This window comes from Anneissia japonica, unplaced genomic scaffold, assembly GCF_011630105.1.
Source record: "Anneissia japonica isolate Jap-2015-1 unplaced genomic scaffold, ASM1163010v1 scaffold165_len1371125_cov188, whole genome shotgun sequence".
Taxonomy (NCBI): domain Eukaryota; kingdom Metazoa; phylum Echinodermata; class Crinoidea; order Comatulida; family Comatulidae; genus Anneissia; species Anneissia japonica.
Genome location: NW_022697648.1, coordinates 847,896 through 867,679, shown reverse-complemented (window position 1 = coordinate 867,679; position 19,784 = coordinate 847,896). Strand labels below are relative to the sequence as shown.

Below are 19,784 nucleotides of genomic sequence, written 5' to 3'. Positions count from 1 at the left end.
TCAAATCAGTAGACTTAAAAAATGCTTTACAGTATTCTTAACTTTGGTTACATAATCATAAGATAGACATTGGTATCTTTCTATCTTCTAAGCTAAGTATTCTTAGCTTTGGTTACATAATCACAAGATAAACAGAGATATCTTTCTAATGACAATTTGTCTTTCTGAGAAAGATGGCTAGCGTTAATGAGAACGTTAATTTTTACGACCTTAAAGTTTTATAAAGGATGTCTAGGACCATTATTCTTTATGATTAGAGTTGATCAAACAGTATCCTGTATCTTTTAAAAGAAGGTATAGCTTAGAGGCAAACTTAACTGCATAATAAATGGCTTTGCATATTAGAAAGTTACTGAACAAGACACTAGTCCATACATCAAGCACCATTAACATATTGTTTGATGGATACCAGCGTATAACTGTTTGTGTGTGTTTCTGTTTTTAATGTTATCCGGGAAAGCACATCTCTTTCTTCCTTAAGTTTGTTTTCTCATATATCAACCTTCTAAGACAATTTTTAGAAGCCAATCCTATCTAATTGAATGTCCAATGATTTGTGTTTAACGAACAGTTAAAGACAGCGACTTTAGATCGGGAGAGATGGTGGGAATGGTTGCCATGAACCTGCCAATTGGTAGATCACTTCATGATGATAATGATGATTTGAGCATTATAAAATTATACGCATATTATGAATTACAGTCTGTATTTTTATGTTATGATTATTTTTTCCATAAGTACCACCTTTTTATATATATATATACATTTTCTTTTTATCCCTTTAGGTATCATTACCAATTGATGTGCTTGATAGAGGCCTCCATATTAGGTTCACATTTAAGCATCGTTCGTCTACTGAATGTAAGTACATATCCAAAAAAAATCTCTGAAAATATTGAAACATGAAACATTCGAAGACATTTTATAACAAAATATGCCGCCAAAACCACCATACTGTCGCTAAATGTCAGAATGAATAATTAGCATAAGAATGTAGCTGTATTGTATACTTTAATACGTAGAAACAATAATACCTTTACTCATAACTTTAACAATAATAAGGCAATTCCGGTAAATGACCAATCATTTTAAAGCTAATGTGGAGAATACGAATATATTAAAAACTAAATGTTCTTGTTTTGGTCACTGATCGTGGTTTTGACCTGTCTCTTATACACATCTAGATGTGTATAAGAGACAGAATTTAGTATAAACTGCAAATTATTAATATCAGAAATTCATTAACTCCTGTACAGGTGAGGTGAGAAATGACATTTATATAACGCTGATCCAGGGTGAGTTTGAGAAGGGCAGCAAGAAAACATACAAAAATGTTCAAGTCACTATGGAAGTGTGTACTAGCGACGGTAAAGTCCTAGAGGACGTACTGTACCCTGGGGCAGGGGATCCGGCTACGTCTGTCTACAGGTCCGTTGTCTACTATCAGATCAAGTCGCCTAAATGGTTTGAAACAGTTAAGGTAAGTTAACATAATACAAATTGTAATACCCTGGATTGGAGCTTTAGCCACATGCTTGCCGGTCAACCCCAGTAAAATTTGTCTTTCTGAGAAAGATGGCTAGTGTTAATGAGAACGTTAATTTTTACGACCGTAAAGTTTTATAAAGGATGTCTAGGACCATTACTCTTTATGATTAGAGTTGATCAAATAGTATCCTGTATCTTTTAATAGAAGGTATAGCTTAGAGGCAAACTTAATTGCATAATAAATGGCTTTGCATATTAGAAAGTTACTGAACAAGACACTGGTCCAAACATCAAGTACCATTAACATATTGTTTGATGGATACCAGCGTATAACTGTTTGTGTGTGTTTCCGTTTTTAATGTTATCCGGGAAAGCACATCTCTTTCTTCCTTAAGTTTGTTTTCCCATATATCAACCTTCTAAGACAATTTTTAGAAGCCAATCCTGTCTAATTGAATGTCCATTGATTTGTGTTTAACGAACAGTTAAACAGACAGTGACTTTAGAACGGGAGAGATGGCGGGAGTGGTTGCCATGAACCTGCCAATTGGCAGATGACTTCATGATGATAATGATGATATTGAGCATTATAAAATTATACGCATATTATGAATTACAGTCTGTATTTTTATGTTATGATTATTTTTTCCATAAGTACCACCTTTTTATATATACATTTTCTTTTTATCCCTTTAGGTATCATTACCAATTGATGTGCTTGATAGAGGCCTCCATATTAGGTTCACATTTAAGCATCGGTCGTCTACTGAATGTAAGTACATATCCAAAAAAAATCTCTGAAAATATTGAAACATGAAACATTCGAAGACATTTTATAACAAAATATGCCGCCAAAACCACCATACTGTCGCTAAATGTCAGAATGAATAATTAGCATAAGAATGTAGCTGTATTGTATACTTTAATACGTAGAAACAATAATACCTTTACTCATAACTTTAACAATAATAAGGCAATTCCGGTAAATGACCAATCATTTTAAAGCTAATGTGGAGAATACGAATATATTAAAAACTAAATGTTCTTGTTTTGGTCACTGATCGTGGTTTTGGCACGGCAAGCCCAATATTTTCTATTTTTCATAATATTTTAATTATCTTTCTTAGGGGTTAGTTGGTATGTCACACTGAGTGGTAGTTAAAATCATGATACTCTATTATGAAAATTACCTCTATATTTCCAATTTTTATTGAAGCTAATAGTTTATATAATAACAGAGAATATGTTTTTTTTTTTTTTTTAAATATGTAGCCAAGGATAAACAGGAGAAAATATTTGCGCTGTCCTTTCTGAAACTCATGACAGATATTGGTACAACAGTGACCAACGATACACATGAGATCCTCGTCTACAAGGTTAGTCACAAAAAAAATGACATTCAGTAAGTCTTGTAAGAACTGTCTTGTCCACCTCAATGATTTTTTTCTAACATGCCTTCACACAAACGAAATATATCAGGGGATGCTAGGGAAAAAAAATATATATATATTACTTTAGATCGGTTGTAAGATGTTTTATATTTTTGTTTTATGATAAGTTTATTATGTTTATTGATGTAAAAATAGGCGAGTCATGTGAATTATTAAATGTTAGGCTGTGGTTATTGTTACACCAGTCTGTAACCAATTCCTAATTCTGATTGGGTATTGTATGGATTGGATTAGGACAGTCAATCAGAATTAAGATTTTGTTTCAAACTGGTGTAACAGTAGCCACTGCCTAAATGTTAAGTCTGCCACATATCGCATCTTATGATGGTCGTATAACCGTCGGCTGACGAATCTATTATTGCTCGCTGCGCTTGTTGACGCAAAATTTGTAGTTTGAACTGCGTATGCCCGTATCAATGTCAATTGACATAAACAAACATACACACAACTTAGGTTTATATTGATTGACCTTAGATGACATGGGTTATGTGCATGCACAGTTCAAAGCATGAATCGTCTTATTACACGCACCTCGTCGCATTGCGTACTCCATGGATTAATATTGACCGTCGGTGCTGTGTGCACCCGTAATTTTTTATATCAAATTCATTGTGACAAACACTTGAGGTTTTCCATACTTTTTTTTCTCTCCATCAAAGCAGCCGGAGAAAGTGAGTAAACAAACAAGACAGTGTTAATTAATTGTTTGGTGTTAATTGCTTTTGATTACTAAATTTAATTTGCTTTTCATCTTTTTTTAAACTTAATTTCAATTATTTACAATTTTGGGTAATTTTTAATTCTTTTATTATTTACTATTGTTTAATTCTCAATTTCTGCATTATTGTAATTCTTTCTTGTGTCTAAATTTTACAAATTTTATTTATTCAAGCAAGTAATTTCTTCTGAAAAACAATTAATAAAGTTATTTCTGATTTTCTGATTTCTAAACTCCTGCTTGGAATGCTATTTTTTTTTCTTATTGATCTAAAAATTGTATTTTTTTCCTTGTGTTTAAATTTTACATATTTTATTTATACAAACAAGTAATTTCTTCTGTAAAAAATTAATAAAGTTATTTCTGATTTCTAAACTCTTGCTTGGAATGCTATTTTTTTCCATATTGGTCTAACAATTACCATTTGAAAACTATTTTAGTTGTTTCCTGACTAACAGAACTTCTTATAAACATTTAATTAATAAATATATACTTATAGTGATCATTAAATGAAAATAAATTCATAAAAAATAATACTTTAAAATGACTGTATTTTGACATTTTTATAAACATTACTTTAACAGGTGGACAGTCACTTTTCTTTTACAAAGCCACAAACCTATCTGGACTTGCCATCCACCAAGCAGGAACTAGAGATGCGGAAAGCGGAAAGTGACAAGAAGTACATGTCTGGGAGTCGGACAAACTTGCACCATGGGGGCCTTACCCTAACCACCAAGGAGGGGTTCCAGATATCCACGGTTGTATGTTCTACAAAACTCACTCAGAATGGTATGTGATCACATAGTCCTATAGGGGACTGTGTTTTAGTTTATCAATTTTGACTTAATACAATTTTGAAATCCCTAGATGTAGCGTGTAGTTGTAGAACAGGTAGATGGATACATAATACAGTTCACCCGCTAATTCGAGACCTCTTTGGGACCTGAACATTTTGGATGGTCTCAGGCTTCCAATCTTCGGGTTCAGTCACCACTTAGAGGGTTAGTTTTTGTGTACAAGATTGATGATTGTTACTTGGTTCTTTGAAAAATTTGTCTTGAATTAGAGGAGTTCTGCAATTAGAGGGATTTTGAATTGGATGGTGCACCGTAGTTTCTATCTTAAATGATTTATCTAGTTACTGGGATGATGCCCAGTGGGAGATAATGTTGAAACCTACTTATATAACTTGTTTAATTTACAATCTATCTTTTTATTGAATTTTCCCATGTGGGATAAATAAAGATATATTGTATTTTATAGATTAGATTTTTATTCTTATATTCACTGCATTGTTATCAGTATATCAAGCAACCACATTTTATTATTTTTATAATTTATTTTAAAAAATTATATAATTTCAGACCTTACTTATAAAGGTTATGTATCATTCATTATTTCCTCATTTTCCATAAATTTCTTTATCTTTTGAACACATTTCCTCTTAGTGATGAATGCAAAGAGGCGAAGGGAAGAGGTTTAAAACATTCTGTTACTCCACATTTTTAATCCCATTATCCACTGCATCTATCACTATTTACCTTGTTAAAATTTTCACTTTTTTTCTAACATCCTTAACAACTTCCTGTTACTGAACTTGCAGTTGACCTGCTTGGGCTTCTCAAGTGGAGGGTAGACAAAGGTGACCTGAAGACAAAACTTAAGCTCTTGATGAAAGCTGATGGTAGTGAAATAGTCAAGGTTAGTTGGCTACACCAAGAATATGCTTGGATATAAGAAAATATATTGCCTCTGTAAAGAAAAAAGAAAAATCTGTATTATCAGTGAACACCTTCAATATGGCATAATATCCCCATTTTTTGTGATATAAACTGAGGAAAAGCGACATGATTACTTGCATATTTTTATGTGTGTTAGGATAGGTAATTCTATTATTTTTTAGAAGTGTTCTAGTTAAAGAAACAATAGTTAAAGTTAAAATACTTGTACAGTTAATAACTTAATATTTAAAGAAATAAAAACTATACTTAAGCTATACAATTATCTCCTTTCACTACAAATACTGCTTTTACATTTTCAGTTCCTCCAAGACACTTTAGATGCTCTCTTCAGTATTTTGAATGAAAACCATGAATCGGAATTATACGACTTTCTTGTTTTTGATGCTTTGGTAAGAAATTATTTCAATCTTCCAAATAAAATGTATTATTTAGTTATAAATATATAAATCAGTATATATTTTTTTTTTTGTGTGCAGGTTTTTATAATTGGTGTCGTAAATGACAGGAAGTATCAACAGTTTCGGCCGGTTCTCGATACTTACATCACTAATCATTTTAGTGCTGCACTGGCATATAAGTAAGTTTTTTCTTAGTTTTCCTATGCACTGGCATATAAGTAAATTTTCCCTTAGTTTTCCTATTGCAATGGTATTTTTTTTCTAAATCCTTTAAAACACCTGGTTTTTTTCCCCACATGCCCCTGTCCGGCCTGAGAGGGAGCGTTTACGTCGCAACCCATGTCAAGTAGCCAATCTGCGATTCCATTTACCACACTACGTAAGCAAGATCATACACACTAGCTACGTAGCGACTCGAGAAGATCATCATTATCATTATGTTCATCATCATCATCATCATCATCATCGTTATTATTAACAGATGATCTACATAACACATTATACAATCTTGAGAAATATCATTGTCTTTTAGCAAGCTGATGATGGTTTTGAAGCACTACCTTGACAATGCTAATGAAGATGATTATCAAGATTCTTTGTTCAGAGCGCTTCGTTCTCTCGAACACATCTTCAAGTTTATTATCCGCTCACGCCAGCTCCATGTTGCGTAAGTTTAAACTTTCTTAATTAATGCTATTGTAAAGTGAAGACTCGCTGCCATGTGGATGACAAAATTCTTTCACATTTGTCACCTAATGTTTTGAGGGATGCCATTAAGTAGAAATTATCCCCAGTTTCATGTAATGAAACAAGAGTGTGTTCTATGCAGTCCTAATCCTGGAAGCATCACGAATAACGTTTAGCTGTGAGATATTCATTTCTGGCCTGTCTGCAACATCTTGTAAGATCGGTATTCTTGATCATGGCTTAAAATTGTTGATATAATATATGATTTTAATTTCTGTGCAGAATGTATGGAGAAACCCAGGGAAAACAAGCCTTTGAATCTTCCATGAGGCAGCTCCTCCATTCAATCAATGATGTCATGACCTACGACCTAGATACGACCTTACGGTGCCAAGTATGTATGAATTTTAGCTGATTTCTGTTTATTTTCAAATGCTCTGCTGTACAACATCATTTTTGTGTATTCTGTACATAACTAATTTTAATGCTGTGTATGACAGCAGCAGGAAGGTGGCCACAGGGATAGAACTGAAATTAGTTATGTTCGGCAGTTGATAAGCAAAAATATTGATACTTGTTTTCCAACCATGTGTTTAAATGGCCGGGTGGTTAGGGCAGGGGCGCCGCAACATACAGCCATTAATATTGACACTGTTTCAAATGGCACGCTCATCTATAGTTCTGGTGGTGGAACAATATTTCTCAGATAAGGACCATAATCCGTAGACTCAGTGTACACATTATTGCTAAGTGTGCATTTTAAAGAACCCAGTACATCTTTCGAGATGAATAGGAGTTACCCAAGTGTACTGGTCTATTTAGTCTCTGTTGTTTACAGACGAGAGTAACTGGTACCAGTTTACCAAGTATATCAGACACAAAGAGCTTATACACATCTAGATGTGTATAAGAGACAGTGTATATATTACATATAGACTACTGTTCCTTTACACTTGGTCTTTGCAATGTAAACAATTTGTATTGAAGTTTATTAGCCAAAGATTAAGAATGTGAAATATATTTTGCTAAGGTTTTATTTTTTTCCCTACTTAGGGAGCTGCTCTGAAATACGTACCACCTATAATTCCAGTCACAATGAAGATTTTTAACCCCAAGGAACTTGCAGTGTATTTGCGAGATTTCATTGAAAGCATGTTTAAGGATCGACTTGTAAAGCAGAAATTACTTTTCATGGATGAGCTGGTACTCAGTGAGCTATATGCAAGACCAGGTTCGTTTATTTTTTTTTTCTCATCTTTTAATAGTGGTTTCATAATTAATTTTTTCGTTTATCCATATTTGATTAAAACATTAATAATATCTTGTATTTTTTAATGGTGTAAAAACATCTGCTACTGTATACATAAACTAAAGTAAAAATATTTTAAAAACACAAAAATAATCACCAAAATTAGTAAATGATTATACACAATCGACTGTATGTGACAGTGTTTACATTATCGGGGACAACACAAGGTTTTATTTATTTTTTATTTAACTCAAATGAATTTGTTCGTGTGGGGTACTAATCAGTTGTGATTTTCTTTTTGCAGATTGTCGCGGTATAATAATGACAACAATAGCCCAACAATTGAAATCATTGATTATAGAACAAACGGAACTGCAACACTGCGGTCAAGTGCTTGGTAACGTTCTACACAGGCTGTGGAGCAACACTGTGGTAAGACAATATACATCTTCTCAGTTTCGTACTTGGGCATTCGTCATACATACAGTATGTCTCTTATTCTTATGACCATTTAGTCTTCTCACACACTGTAATTGTATTATAGTATATCATATTACATCATAACATTCATTTCATTAACATCACCACCATCATCATCATTATCAACAACAATACCATCATCACTATCGTCACCAGTGATCATAATCATTATCATCATTACAAATGATTATCATCATCATGATCATCATCGTTACTAATGATCATAGTCATCATCATCATTATCATTATTTTATTTATTTATTATCCAGTGACTGGAAGTGTTTCTATCATTTTTCGCTGTAAACTGATGGGTAGACATTTAAAAAAAACTAATTTCTATGTTCAAGTTGATAACTTTTATGTTACTTCAAAATGGGCAAGTTAATTTAAAAAAATATTTTTATGATTTTTTTTATATTTAGCATGGGACAATACATCTTTAAAGGGCAAGGATAGCCAAAAAATTTAACAAAAAACCTACAAAACTTAAAATGAATCCGATTACCAGTGATCATCATCGTCATAACCAATAATGGACATTATCATTATCCACCATTACTATTACCACCCTCATTATTTTCATCATAATTATCATTATCCTCGTCATCATTTCAATCATTTTTTTTTTCCTTACTTCATTTATCTTCATTCTCCCCTTCAACTGTCCCATCCACAACATTGTTTTCCTAATGAGAATCTGTAATTCATTGTAATTCTTTTTATTGCAGGGCCCTATCCACTCCGATATTAGTGTATTAATGAAAACTTTGCTACGCACTGTGATACAGTCAGTTGTTTTCATGGACCGAGAAAGTCCCAATGTTGTAAGTGACATTTCTTCTAGTAACACAATCAATATATATTTGCTACGCATGTGAGAAAGGTTTTCTAGAAGTACACATGCTGACTGAAGTCAATTACCTTGTTATCCATTTTCCATAAACCTTATTAGGTCTAGCCTCGATCTAGGCTTCATTTTACCAATGTCATTAGGTTCTTTGTGTGCATCCTTCTTGGCCTAGCAGCAAAATATTCAACATCAGCATTGTCTGATAGCACACTATATCAAATTAGTGCCTGCTCAAGTATAGGAGAATTATGAGGAAATATGATGTCACAACTGACTTATAATGCACTATAGAGAAAATTAAATGAAATATTATTGTTGTTATTATTGTTGTTGATTATTAATTTTTTGTTTGATTATGTCTGCTGCTTTATAATTATTATTTATTAAGGCAGAAGATACAATATACAAAACATAATACTAATCAATAAATCAAACTAATATAACATTAACAAGTACATTAAAAATACCATACTCATTAAGCTGCCAGGAAAGCACAAAAGCAGCCTAAACTATTGTCACCTAATATGTGTGTACCTTCAACTAATGACTACTATAAGATAATACAAATAATATGATATAGATAATATATAAGTGACTTAAGCATTGTAAAATTGAATTTTATACATTTTTAGGGTCAGTTTGTAGCTTGTATGATGTCATTGCTACGTCAGATGAATGAACATCATTATAAGGAGTACATCAAGACGTTTAACACTAAGACTGACCTTATGGACTTCTTAATGGAGATACTCATGGTCTTTCGAGATCTCATCCTCAGGAATGTGTTCCCTTCAGATTGGGTAGTGATGATTATGCAGCAAAATAGGTAAAATAAAGAGCGCCCCCTAGCTCTACAAATATCCAAGTTAAATAAATAATAATAAAGTTAGACAAATTTGCAGGTGTGAGACTTTAATTCTGAAAACTCCTTAAGCATGAGACAGACCCCAAATGTATGAGTCTCATGTCAAATCCATGAAACTTGGTAGGCCTGATGTACTGAGATACATAAGAAAAGATATAGAATTCTTATATAAAGTAATTGATTAACATACAAAATATATATTTGATATTTTCAGATAATAAGAAATATCTAATTAACTCTCTGTAAAAATCCCTTTCACTCTTGCAGGCAGTATTTCTCCCATTTGGATGTATTTTGTGTTTTTTTACTTTATCAATACATAAATGAACAACCTGTTTTCTCCCTTCAGTATTTTTCTTGGAGCAATGAAGCACTTTTCCAAGTTGCTTTGTGAAACGTTTATCCGTGAAGAAGAGTTTGAATTTCAGCTCTGGAATAACTTCTTCCATTTATCCGTCGCATTTGTCACTCAGGAACAACTACAACTTGAACATTTCTCGTCTGTGAAGCGAGGAAAAATCTTAGAAATGTGAGTTTTAAAATGTTCATAAAATTTAATATGTTGTGGATATTGTCCATTGTGAAAATTTAATGCATCACATTTAGTAACTTATATACTTACCTATAAGACAAGGTTTAAAATAGAAAATTACGATAAAAAAACAGTGGGTTGTCTTATACACAAGATATACAAATTTTAGATGTACTAAATCATGTTCATGTGCGAATTGTCCGTAACATGCAAATTTACTACTGCAATGAAGCTACTAAATGTTAGTATGAATGAATAAAACTTTAAATACTAGGAAATAAGATTTTGATAAACATTTAAAAACTCATAAAATTGTATTATTTTGGAAGGTTTAGCCTTGCATTTGGCTCTGTTTTTAACCAGCTAGATGCAGTATTAAGACCATAGAAAGCAGAACAAAAAGTAGGAATTCCGACAATGCAACAGGGAGGTCTTTTTATACGCCCGACATACGTCCAAATATCTTCTCAAACTTCAGGGTTGCCTTATGCCCAAGTATATACGGTAACAATATCAACTTTAAAATCTTTGTGACAGATACGGTGACATGAGGCGCCAGGTAGGCTTTGAAATCATTCGCTCGATGTGGTATTATTTGGGTAAACACAAAATCAAGTTCATACCGGAGATGGTTGGTCCATTTCTGGAGGTCACTCTCATTCCCGAGGTTGAGTTGAGGAAAGCCATCATTCCCATCTTCTGTGACATGATGCAATGCGAATTCAGTGTAAAGAAAGATTTTAAAGAGGTATGTTATTTTCTTTATATATAAAAAGAAATAATGAATTTAAATTTCAAAACTATTTGTATAAATATAATGTTTGTAAACATAAATAAACTTCAATATTTGATTATCTTATTTTTTTGTATATATTTAAGTTATTAATTTTCATTTTAAAAGATTTGCTTTTGGGTTTTCGTAACCCTCATTCACCATGGTAACACCTATAAACTAATTCTATTTATAAACATATGAAGTCTATTTGAAGACTACACTATTAACACAGCAGAACACATTTATATGAAAAATACAAAATATATATACAACAAAGGCAAAACAATTTAATAATACACATGATTACATCATGACTAGATGTGTATAAGTGTAATACTTTCATGTTGCACAGCGCGTTGTAAGGCGTCACAGCGCGTCGCTACAGGAGGCGATCGCTTCATGAAAAAAATCTCCCTATTTTTTGGTTTTCAAACTTGGGATCTCTGTTATTTGTACTTATGAAATACACTCTACCAAAAGCCAATTGACTGATTGATCAATTGATAGAATAATTGATCGATTGATCAGTTCAGAACTTGAACATCAGAACATTCATCTTGATCGGGAACTATACTATACTTTACTATTTTTTGTTGGCAGATTCATTTGTAAATCATATAATATAATTTCTTTGTCGTAATAATTCTCAAAATTCATTTGTTCTCTTTTAACAGAGACGGCAAGCATCATATTATGACAATATCCTTCAGAAGCCAAGGCTTACACCGGAATACTTCAAAGTGTTTTATATCGGACTAAACTTTCCGCCGTTTTTAAGGGTAGGCTGTTGTTTCTGTTATTAGTAATGCTAGGCGTGTGGTACGCCAAAGTTCATCAATTCGATGGAGTTGGCAACGCCACAAGCATAAGTGATCAATGTCATAAATTTCCTGTGCCTATTATGACAATTATTCACTCATTGTTAATGTCATACAATGCAGTCCAACGCGATTTGCTGTCGCGTCGGGTGTATGTGAGTTATATACTGACGCTATAGGTCTGCTCTGGGAACAGTCATGCTATAGAATGTTTAACATGTTTAATATTTTCACAACGACATAAAGACTGTCCCCGCTGATAAGTCTCATCAGGCTGCGTCGTACAACGCTGTATAAGTTGACCTTAAGATTTTTCTTGAATGATTTCAGAACAAAGAATTTATTTTCCGTGGCAAAGAGTATGAGAGGCTTGCTGATTTTGTTGCCAGGTTGCAGCAGCAGTTTCCAAATGCCCAATTGATGAACAAGACCACACCACCTGACACTGAGCTCAAGCAGAACAAGGGGCAAAGTATCCTTTTGTGAATTCTGGTCTGTAAAAAAGCAATTCTGCTTGTTTGACTTTTAATTTTACGTATTACAATATTTTAAATGAATTGTTTGCTGCACTGTGTGTTAGGCAAAAAAAATTGCCCATTCCCAGCTTACTCAAAATCTCAAAAATCTATGGTAGATTTTTTTTTTTTTTTGCAAATATATTTTTTTTAAAAGGAGCTGCCCAAATTATTTATATGTATGTAAATTACACTTTTCAAGATTTAGCTGATTAATTTTTTTACACTAAGCAAGGTTTTTGGCTAAATAGTTACCATTTTACTTCTCAAAATATATGGGATGGGTGATGGTTAGCATTAGGCCTGGGCCTAATCCTATTGTAAGAAAATTGATTGCTGCCGATTAACTATATCTCTGTTTTTTTGCCTTTTGTTAATTTTAATTGTTTTGTTTAATTGTATTTTTTGTTTTTTAAAATTCACCTTAACCTATTATCATCAGTCTTACAAATTGTTCCAGTTCAACCAATGAGAGAACCAAAGAAGGAATTCCGTGGAAAGATGATCTCTGACCAAATTTTGAGGTAAATATTAAACTATACATCATCATCATCGTTATCATCATCATCTTCATTATCATCGCCATCTTTTTTGTTATATTGATTGTTATTAATATGATGTGATCGTTATGTGAACAGATGAGTTTTATATATTTTTATTTCCTTTTCAAATACAATCTCCAGTTATTACGAGGTGAATGAAGTACAACGGTTCACATATTCAAGGCCGTTTCACAAAGGTCAAAAGGACAAAGAAAATGAATTTGCAGTGAGTTTATTTTTTAATTATTGATAGTCTTCTGTAAAGATTTGCAACACATCTTGTTTTAAATGCATATGACTAATATCTGATTCACACGAGACAAAATGTTACGCAGGATGCATGCTGAACTTACACAGCCTTTCTACAATCGAATCTACTTCGATTGATTTGACTTTCTCAAGAATACAAAATGCAGATAAATTTACAAAGACAAAGAACAAAAAAAAATTTGTAAAGCATCTTCAGAAGTCAAAAGTCAGCTCACAAAATTAAATTAATTCCAAACAAGAAATAACAGACAATCAAATAGGAAATCAAAACCAAAACTATAAGATGAAAATATAAATATTTAGATAATATTGCAGAAAATGGTTAAAGATCTATAAAATCACCATAGAATAAATGTTAAAGCCTCGGTAATTAAATAATTATATGATTTTTTTTTAAAATTTTAGACAATGTGGATTGAAAGAACCTACTATGTTACAAATTACCAATTGCCCGGAATCCTGCGTTGGTTTGAGGTTATCAGTCAAAACACAGTAAGTCTCTAAAAAAGCCAGACACCCACTACATACACCAGACACACCGTCAATGGCCGTCGGCTAACGAATCCATCTACACCGTCTGTGAGCTCTTGAAGATGCTACGCCTTATGGGGATTGCCAGTGGCAGTCTGGATCACTAAAAAGATCCATTGCACGCGCATTATCGTATTGTGTTTTCCCACGAAATTTAGACAGCTGTCAGTGCAGTGTGTGTCCACCTTACATAGTGTAATGCGGATAAAAAACAAATTTTTCCAAAATCAAACAATAAACTGAGTCTTACTGTCTTGTTGTCTTACTCGCTATTTGCCTTTGAATTGGCATAAATTTTTACAAGTTTATAACCTGTAAAAGACAAAGTTTTGTCAGTATCAGTCTTAAGAGTTACATCAGTAAAAATATATTTAAAAATTATTCATGAAAGGCATTTATTTTTTTTTACCTAACAGGAAGAGATTAGTCCGTTGCGTAATGCTATAGAGACGATGGAAGAGGAGAACAAGAAGCTTAAGCGGGTGATTACTCAGCATCAAGCTAACATTAATCTGCCCATTAATCCACTCAGCCTACAGCTTAACGGCGTCATTGATGCTGCTGTGATGGGGGGACCAGCCATGTATGAGAAGGTCTGTACATTCTAAAGTTTTTAGTTTAAAAATCTGTACTCAGTAATTTTTTTTCAAACTTAAATATATAGTACAATGGAAACTTTTAAATATTACCATGTCTATTATAGCTCAACCTCCCTTAATGAACTGCCCCGGAATTCCTATCCTTCAAAATTTCACCCAAATTTGTTAGGGACAATTCCAATAAGGACCATTTCTTGTCCTGGCCCGAGAATGGCCCGTTAATGCTGTTTCTACTATATTTCCTAACAGTCTGGCAACATCTCTTATAAATGTCATATTGACCGATAATGATGATGTAGATGATCATTGATGATGATATTGATAAAATAATGTTCGATTTTGAAATGTTAAAATTGTGAGAATTCATGATTTTATCATTGAAGGCTTTCTGTACGGAGCAGTACATCTCACAGCATCCAGAAGAGAGTGAATTGATTACAAGACTCAAAGATCTCTTTGCAGAACAGGTGAGATAAATCAAAAACCGAAAATAATATTTAGTAATATATCTGTTATATATCTGTAGGTAAATAACACTATACATGGTTTTTTTTAAAACAACCAACAAGAAATGTTCTTAGGTGGAACTATGTAGAAATACTGTTGTACTAGTAAAGCCCTGTCCAGACTATCAAATTTGATTTGACAAAAACATGTGACATGCCTAAATATGGTTGTGATGACATCACATCATGACCATATATAGGCACATCATCACTATATATGGACACATCATGACTATATATGGGCATACAACTTGATAATGTGGACAAAGCTTATAAAAAATTATGCTATTTCCAGGGTTTGAACAGAGGATCTTAAGATTAGAAGAGAGTTGTCAACCACCAAGCCTCCACTTGTCGCATATTTAACCATGAAACCGAGTTTGTTTTTTTTGGCAGATTTAGACCACAACTTATGACAATGTATTGTAAAACTATTGTGATAAAAGTTGTTTCTTTTAATAAAATATGTTTCTATTAATTACTATAGAATTAATTTATTTTGATTGATGTCACCATTTCAGCTGTAGCCTGGTGGTTAAGATGCTTGCTTTCCAACATCAGGGTCCTGGGTTCAAATCCTGCAAACAGCGGATATTTTTTTTTAAAGGATTAAAAAAATTTAGTTCCAAAGCCTCATAGTACGACTTTCTTCTTAAACTGTTTCCATGTTTATTCTATCTTTTAAATGTTGATTCATTCACTGTTGATGAAAAATTAATTATTATTTTTGACACACTGCTGTTTTTATTTTGTGTGTTTTTTTTGTTTTTTTTATGTAGATTCCTCTGCTTGAGCTTGGGCTACAAGTTCACAGTCAGAAAATGCCAGAAAACTTGAAGAAACTTCAAGAAAAGATGGACAAGATATTTAATGACAGAAAGCAGAGTGTAGAGTTAAGATATGGCAAGAAGGTAAATATTTAAATCGTTATTAAAATCACATTTAATCGTTCTTATGAGTTAATCTTCCTGAATAAAATCACGTTTAAGATGACTTGATTTGGTTTCATAATGCTTTCAGCTCAGGTTATGAAAAGTCTACTGTCACTTATTTCGAAGATTCATGTTAGCGGATGCCAGACATGGGCGTAGGTGGGTAGGGTGCAGGATGCCGATGCACCTCCCCCACCCTCAAGGCGACCCCAAGTGGTTTAAAATACTAAAAATGACCAAGAAGTTTTTATTGGTTTAGAGATTTACTTCCGCATTCTCAATTTTTTGCACTTCTTTCCTCCATCCCCTTATCCAATAATATCAATATTTGGTGATTCCCTTGTTCTAGGTTATTGAAGATCTTCCATCTTCTGATAAGTTGAGAAGGCAACATATGTTTTCAAAGTTGCCGGGGAATTCTAGGCCGACATCAGTTTGGTCAACTTCATCAAACTCATCAGGAGATACACCGAGTTCAAGGAACAGTATTATATCCATGTCTGACCAAGTGTAAGTACAAAAGCGAACATTAATTTGTCCATGCACCAATAATATAATAATGTATACATAGTTACTATATACATATAATATAATACTTAAAAGTGATAATGCTACATCAGCAGCAAATATAATAATATATGCCTTTATATGAAAATCAAATTATTATATACATTATAATAGTGGACATACGATATAGAACTTTATACACCTTTTGCCAAAGGATACATGGTGGTGGCGATGTACAGTATTATTACCATTGTTCATTGCATTTAAATATACTGGCACAAAATTTAACTTTCTACCTCCCTGGGTAATATATTATACTTAGTGGTGTTGCATTCCACACAGATAGATACATTCAGTACCGTAAAATCCTACCAGGTACACATTTAAACTTCTGGGTGAAGCAATACAAACGTAGGTAAAGTGCCTTGACCACAAACACAAACAAAATTCACAGCAAAGGATTTAACTGAAACATAACTGCTATTAATTTGATTTTTTAAATTGAAATTGACAGGAGCATTGGTTCTGGAAAAGGTGCAACCCCTCAAAAAGAAAAGTCTAGTACGCCGGGAAAGGTCATGAAACGTAATAGTCGCATTGATGTACAGACTGAAGACAAAATCAACAACCATAGTAACACAAAGGATTCCGCACCGGAACCAATCATTTTAGAAGAGAAGGTAAGTGTACACGTTAATTCCATTAGTAACTAGGCTGCACGTGGATCTTCAAAAATCACTGCCATTTGTCTGACAGGGCTGAAGGCCCCAACTGGGGAATGTATAAATAAGCCTAACAAACTATTTTGTTGGTGGTTATTACAAGCGCCCTCAGGTAGGTTCCAGAACAAAACCTTCTAGCCTTCTTGAAAAAATCGAAAACAATAAACCCAAATGGCAACAATCCAAAAAAGGCATTATGAGCAAAAATCATAATTATAGATCATTTACAGTGGAATTTTTGTTGTGGGAAGGATGGTTATGAACTGTTAAATTTTGCTAAAAATGATCATGAAGATAATGTTAATAATATATATTAATAAATATTATATTTGTATTTTTATTGATGTTAATTTTTATATGTCATATTCTAATCTGATTTTATTCCTGCATGTTAATTTATTCAATAATGCTTTTATTAATTTGATTGCATGATTTTTCATATTTATTTAAAGGCGTCTTCCAATCTGCTTCGCACTTCATATTAAGTCATTCATATTCATAATATTTTTATTAATTTTTAAATTATGATTATGCTTATTACTAATAATGGAGAGTCTATGAGGAGAAAAGGATATTAGGGAAATAATGTGGATCGACATTTATAAAAAGGATAATCTAAATTGGGAAAAAATAATTTAGTTTTCATTTTTTTTATAACATTACCAATTCTTTCTTAAGTAAGAAAAACACAACTTGGCACTTTGCCGTGTGGTAGATGATGGTAAATGAATTTCTTCATAACTTAAATGGAAGTAATGATACTAATCATTACTGTTGATTAAAAACAAGCTTTAATCAAGGGATTAATTTGGTTTGGAATAACTATTGCATTATTTTGGCTTAATTTTTCAGATAATTAAACATTTAACCACTTAACCCTTTTAACAGATTGTAATAAATGCATTTAGATTTGTTTAATCAGTAATATCAAATTAATTAAATATAAATATAAGAACTACTAATAAAGGGAATTAATTACCACTGTTAATTACTTACACTCTTAGCACACATATGCTATAATTTTCTAAGGTTATGTTATTGTTATGTTAATAATAATTAATATGGATTGTTGATTGTAAACTTGGTCATGTGATAGGGTCATGTGACTTAGAATCATGTGGTCAGGTGGTCTCTAGTAAAACATTGGTGGCAGTTTCTACCAGCTGAACGTAATCATTGCGTTTCATTTTTAGCTGCAATCAAGAAGACCTCGACGAAAAGAAAAAGGCCAAACCAGAACAATGCGGCCAAAGACAATGCATGGTAAGAAATATGGTGATAATAGGCTTGACACACACCCTGGGGATATAAATTCACAATTTTATAGAAAATAGGAGTATCTCAAATTGAAAGTGGGTGTTAAATGGGATGATTTTGAAAAAAAAAATTCTTTGTTTGCAAGTACCAATTTAGGTATAGCTAGATTAGATTTTTTTATATAGATTTTGATTTTAGATAACCCACGAAAGTCTGAAGAAGACTTATATCCAGTGTGGGGGGGGGGGGGTGATTGGGCAGTACACCGGGAGATAATCTCCTACTCTTTTCCAAAGAGTGCACTGCTTTCCTTTACGTGCACATGGGCCATAATGCACACAGGCTTAAATCAACGGCTTAAATGTCTCATCCGAAAGATGGTGCACTATCGTAACTTGCATTTCAGCTCTCCAGCTAAAATACAAGGAGAGCAGCGATGGGAATTGAACCGGGGACCAATAGATCTCCACAGTCCAGCACACGCACAGTGGCTACCACCAGTTTAGCCGACTGAGCTGAGCTGCTCTCTTAGATAATATATTACAGTATAGTGAATGAAGTGGATGGAAACAGAATTGGAATTAAAGAGTTGCTGGAAAAATCACTGGATAATGTTAAGCTCTAACCTAACTATCAAATTTTCTTTTTAAACAAAATGTGTTGTATGCCCTTATATAGTGATGATGTGCCTATATATGGTCAGGAATTGATGTCATCATGACTATATTTAGACATGTCACATGTTTTTGTCAAATAAAATTTGGTAGTCTTGGACAGGGATTTAATTTTGATAGTCTGTATTGAATTAATACCATCTGTTGTAAATTTAGGAAAAACTCCTCAAAAATTAAATTAAAACATATAATTGTTAATTAAAAGTAACAAATAAGTTAAAAAGTTTTAATGAGTGACAGATAGAAACAATTCAGTGTTTATTATATTATTACTATTTTTATTATTATTATTATTATTATTATTATTATTATTATTATTATTATTATTATTTTGTTATTACATTATAGTTGTTGGTGGGTATTGTTATTATTATTTTAATGTTTTTTCTTCATAATCAATGTGTTGTTGCCTAACCATTATATTTTATGATTTGCAATTATCTTCATTTTGATACCCAATCATTGTAGCGTCTTTCACATTATTTGCAATTTGTCTTAGCTACATTTATGTACATAAATTAAGTACAGTCACAGATCCTTCCATCAAAGTCGACAAGAGGATGATTTAAAGAACTGCATGATGCACCAAAACTAACAATTATTATTATTTTGTCCTTAAGATTACCTTTAAGAATCATCCCATTGCAACTTAATGTTTTATATACATGTATAT

The 19,784-nt window shown here is 32.6% G+C and overlaps 1 protein-coding gene across 1 annotated transcript in view; it reads left to right on the top strand.

Moving 5' to 3' along the window:
• LOC117102251 (dedicator of cytokinesis protein 1-like) overlaps positions 1-19,784 on the top strand; it is a 56,920-nt gene that overhangs the window by 33,831 nt on the left and 3,305 nt on the right. Inside the window, exons 15-42 of the mRNA XM_033242473.1 lie at positions 786-861; positions 1,257-1,480; positions 2,185-2,260; positions 2,761-2,864; positions 3,602-3,610; positions 4,242-4,449; positions 5,264-5,361; positions 5,702-5,791; positions 5,879-5,979; positions 6,333-6,467; positions 6,770-6,881; positions 7,541-7,718; positions 8,041-8,168; positions 8,945-9,040; positions 9,699-9,892; positions 10,281-10,460; positions 11,001-11,211; positions 11,913-12,017; positions 12,387-12,528; positions 13,014-13,095; positions 13,255-13,339; positions 13,789-13,875; positions 14,331-14,507; positions 14,897-14,980; positions 15,799-15,930; positions 16,301-16,461; positions 16,973-17,138; positions 18,374-18,443. Coding sequence (XP_033098364.1) covers positions 786-861; positions 1,257-1,480; positions 2,185-2,260; positions 2,761-2,864; positions 3,602-3,610; positions 4,242-4,449; positions 5,264-5,361; positions 5,702-5,791; positions 5,879-5,979; positions 6,333-6,467; positions 6,770-6,881; positions 7,541-7,718; positions 8,041-8,168; positions 8,945-9,040; positions 9,699-9,892; positions 10,281-10,460; positions 11,001-11,211; positions 11,913-12,017; positions 12,387-12,528; positions 13,014-13,095; positions 13,255-13,339; positions 13,789-13,875; positions 14,331-14,507; positions 14,897-14,980; positions 15,799-15,930; positions 16,301-16,461; positions 16,973-17,138; positions 18,374-18,443 — 3,511 coding nt within the window. The remainder of the gene's footprint in view (positions 1-785; positions 862-1,256; positions 1,481-2,184; positions 2,261-2,760; positions 2,865-3,601; positions 3,611-4,241; positions 4,450-5,263; positions 5,362-5,701; positions 5,792-5,878; positions 5,980-6,332; positions 6,468-6,769; positions 6,882-7,540; positions 7,719-8,040; positions 8,169-8,944; positions 9,041-9,698; positions 9,893-10,280; positions 10,461-11,000; positions 11,212-11,912; positions 12,018-12,386; positions 12,529-13,013; positions 13,096-13,254; positions 13,340-13,788; positions 13,876-14,330; positions 14,508-14,896; positions 14,981-15,798; positions 15,931-16,300; positions 16,462-16,972; positions 17,139-18,373; positions 18,444-19,784) is intronic.